The sequence below is a fragment of the Myotis brandtii genome, unplaced genomic scaffold (assembly GCF_000412655.1).
Source record: "Myotis brandtii unplaced genomic scaffold, ASM41265v1 scaffold223, whole genome shotgun sequence".
Taxonomy (NCBI): domain Eukaryota; kingdom Metazoa; phylum Chordata; class Mammalia; order Chiroptera; family Vespertilionidae; genus Myotis; species Myotis brandtii.
In genome coordinates this window covers 47405-50614 of record NW_005358369.1, presented here as the reverse complement: position 1 = coordinate 50614, position 3210 = coordinate 47405, and the positions used below count along the sequence as shown (strand labels likewise).

Sequence of the window (3210 nt, the reverse complement as noted above, 5' to 3'; positions counted from 1 at the left end):
CCACCACAGGGGAATGAGGGGGAAACGGGCGTGGGCAGGAAATGCATAAACTATAACCTAACTGCTAATTATTAGCTTCCCGGGACTTGCTCGGGGCCAGCCTGCGGCTGGGAACGCCACGCTTAGGCCCCTCCCGGTTCTTAGGCCCAGGGAGTTGCCGCAGTGCAGGCACACGGTCAGGGTGTGGTCAGTGTCCGCCTCACGTGGTCCGCGGACGATCGCTGTCCTGTTCCCAGGGCACTAATAGGAAACTGGCTCAGAGAGGTGAGGGGTGCGCCCATCTGGGAAGGAGGTGGTGCAGACAAGAGCTCAGGGCTGTCTGGGCCGAAGCCTGTGCCCCTCGGACCACACAAAGGCCATGCTTTCCGCATCTCGGCGGGGCCAGTCCCTGCCTCTTCTGTCTCCTCCCTTTTCTCCCTGTCACAGCGCACACCTGAGCCCCTTCTCCCTGTCACAGCGCATGCCTCTGACCCCGGGAGGGGGCTCCGGGGTTTGGGAACTCCACAGCCCTCTCCCCACCTGCCCTGTTCAGCTCCCAGCAGAGTGTGTCTTACAGGGTTAGCGCGGGGTCCTGGGTGCTGTTCCCACATCCACGTGGGGCTGCTGGAGGCCGGGGGCTTGTCCTGGTCCCCATCACTTACCAAGGGCAACGATGGTTGTGGGAGGGCTTTGTGAACAGGAAGCACTCAGTAAATTTTACCTCCTCCTGGTGCCCTCCCCTCCCAGCCCTCCTCTTCTCTTTTTTTTAAAAAAAAAATATTTTTATGATTTTAGAGAGGAAGGGAGAAGGAGAGAGAGATAGAAGCATCAATGATGAGAGAGAATAATTGATTGGCTGCCTCCTGCACGTTCCCCACTGGGGATCGAGCCCAAAACCTGGGCATGGTGTCCTGACTGGGAATCGAACCCGGGACCCTTCAGTCCCCAGGCCAACGCTCTATCCACTGAGCCACACCGGCCAGGGCCCACCCTCCTCCTCTAGATGTCTCTGCTGACAACACTAGACCAAGAGCTTCCATGACGTCACTCACCCTCCTGCAGAAGGAGTTCATGATGGTGTAGAGTTTCCGCACTTTATCCTTCAGGGCGTCCACCGGGGCCACTCGCCAGCAGTGGGGCGAGGCTACGAAGTCCCGCAGCTTGGCCAGCACGCAGTAGTTCTGGGAGTGGACAATAGGGGGTGTCTCGTGGGAGAAGCCAGGAGCCAGAGGGACCTTCTTCTCTGATCTAACCGCCCCCCCCACTCCCCCGGCAGGGGGACCCCTCTTACGTGGATGTCCAGGTACAGCCGGGGCAGGTACATCACACACAGCTCCTGCAGAAAGGGAGATGCGTCGCTGTGATGCCCACGGGACACACCCTCAGCCCGGTCACCGCAGGCTCCCTGCCAGCCCTCCCGCGCCAGCCCAGCCCAGGTCCCTGCGGCCTTGATGCCGACACACAGGACTGCCTTGTCCTGTGGCCACATTCCTCCAGGCCCAACCTCAGAGGGCAGGCTCCACACCATTAACTAGGAGTTAGGGAACTGCATATGCGCACGCGCGCACGTGTGTGTGTGTGTGTGTGTGTGTGTGTGTGTGTGTGTGTGGCCACACCCACAAGTACACATACATACATGCCTATGTTTAAAGTTCTATAACTGTAATCCAGATATTGCAATATACTGTATATAATACACTGAATATGCCTATGTATGCATACTCGGTATCACTGTCTTTTACTTTAAACCCAGATTTCGGTCCAGCTCTACCAGTGCAGAGTTTATGGGACCAGAACCCCTTCGAAATTCCCTGTGTGACCATGGGCAGGTCTCCTTCTCCTAGGTGACTCAGTTTCCCAGTTGTGAAATTAGAGAGTTAGAACATATAACCTCTCCACTTCCGTCCATCGCTGCAGTTCTGAGCCTGTACATTTTTTACGTTTTAAAATCAGATTCCTTAAAGGTGTTTGTTCTACATATATACTAGTAATACCAAGGAATCTGCGGATAAATTGTGGAGCAAGTACACAACAGTCCATTGTTACAAAAGAACGTTAATATATGTGATGATGTCACTTAAAAGTAAATTGCAAGACTGCTGGGCTGTTTGACCCAATATGCTCACACACATACACATGCATGCACGCACACATGCACATACATGTGCCCACACACAGATGCATATGCGTAATCGAACATGCACACCCACACACGCATGCATGCACTTACGCACACACACTTGCACACTTATGGGCGCACACACATGCTCACACAAGCACTTGAACACCCCTGCGTAGGCTGAAAGCGGAAATACCTCCAAGATGTTATGGCAACAGCTACCTCCAGGGGGAAGAATTGCCAGTAATATTTATTCTCTTTGTCTTTTCTGCATTTTCCCACCGTTCTACAAGGTATATGACTTTCACAATTAGGGAAATGTAAACATTACTTAACTTTTTAAAAAGAAAATGCAAAGAAGGTGTTAGGGTACCATAAACCCCATGTCTGAGGAACATCACACTGCGTCGGAAGTGTTTACAAGTGACAAAGGGGCACTTAAATGTTACCAAAGCTTTTCATGGAGTTTACCCCGCATCTCGCCCTGCACTGCAGTCAGGAGCCCGGGCCCGGCCCTGGCAGCCCCTCGGCCTGACCTGAGCCGGGGCCTCCTCTCAGAAGAGAGTGATGACAGCGGCCACAACTCCGGGTCCCCGTGCCGGCCCTGCTCTGCCTGCTGCATCTGAGTCACCCCTCGAACCCTCACAGCTGCCGGGAGGGGCGGGTGCCCAGCCATCCCCTCTCACAGAGCAGGACACTGATGAGGGGCTGAGTGACTCGCCCAGGCCCCGCGGCAGGTAGGGGAGGGGCGCAGTTTTGGGAGTCGCCCCCTAACACACTGGCCGGGGAAGGGAATGAATCAGCCACATTCCCTGCTCCCCCTTTTACTCCGAGTTCTAGACTTACTGGGAGGTTTTTCCTTCCTTTTTCACATTTCGCAATGGGTCCGCTGACATTTGCTAGCAAGCTACAAGCAGCATTGGGAAGTCTTTGGTTACTTTTTTCTTTGTACTTAAACCACAAACCATTGGTATCATATTTAAAAGGATGGGAACAAAACACAAATATCCTTAAGATGAACAATGACCAGAAAAGAAAAACAGCACCTTTTTTCATTCAAAGGCAAACTTTGGGGACCTGGGTCTGCACGGACCCCCTGGCCCGCGCCAGAC

At 53.7% G+C, this 3210-nt stretch overlaps 1 protein-coding gene across 1 annotated transcript in view; it reads right to left on the bottom strand.

Moving 5' to 3' along the window:
• The window catches only part of CYTL1 (cytokine-like 1), a 2761-nt gene extending 1293 nt beyond the window's left edge, over positions 1–1468 (bottom strand). The window contains exons 1-2 of the mRNA XM_014539625.1: positions 1271–1468; positions 1032–1160 (exon numbers count right to left, since the gene is read on the bottom strand). Coding sequence (XP_014395111.1) covers positions 1032–1160; positions 1271–1468 — 327 coding nt within the window. The remainder of the gene's footprint in view (positions 1–1031; positions 1161–1270) is intronic.
• Between the last annotated feature and the right edge of the window lie 1742 nt (positions 1469–3210).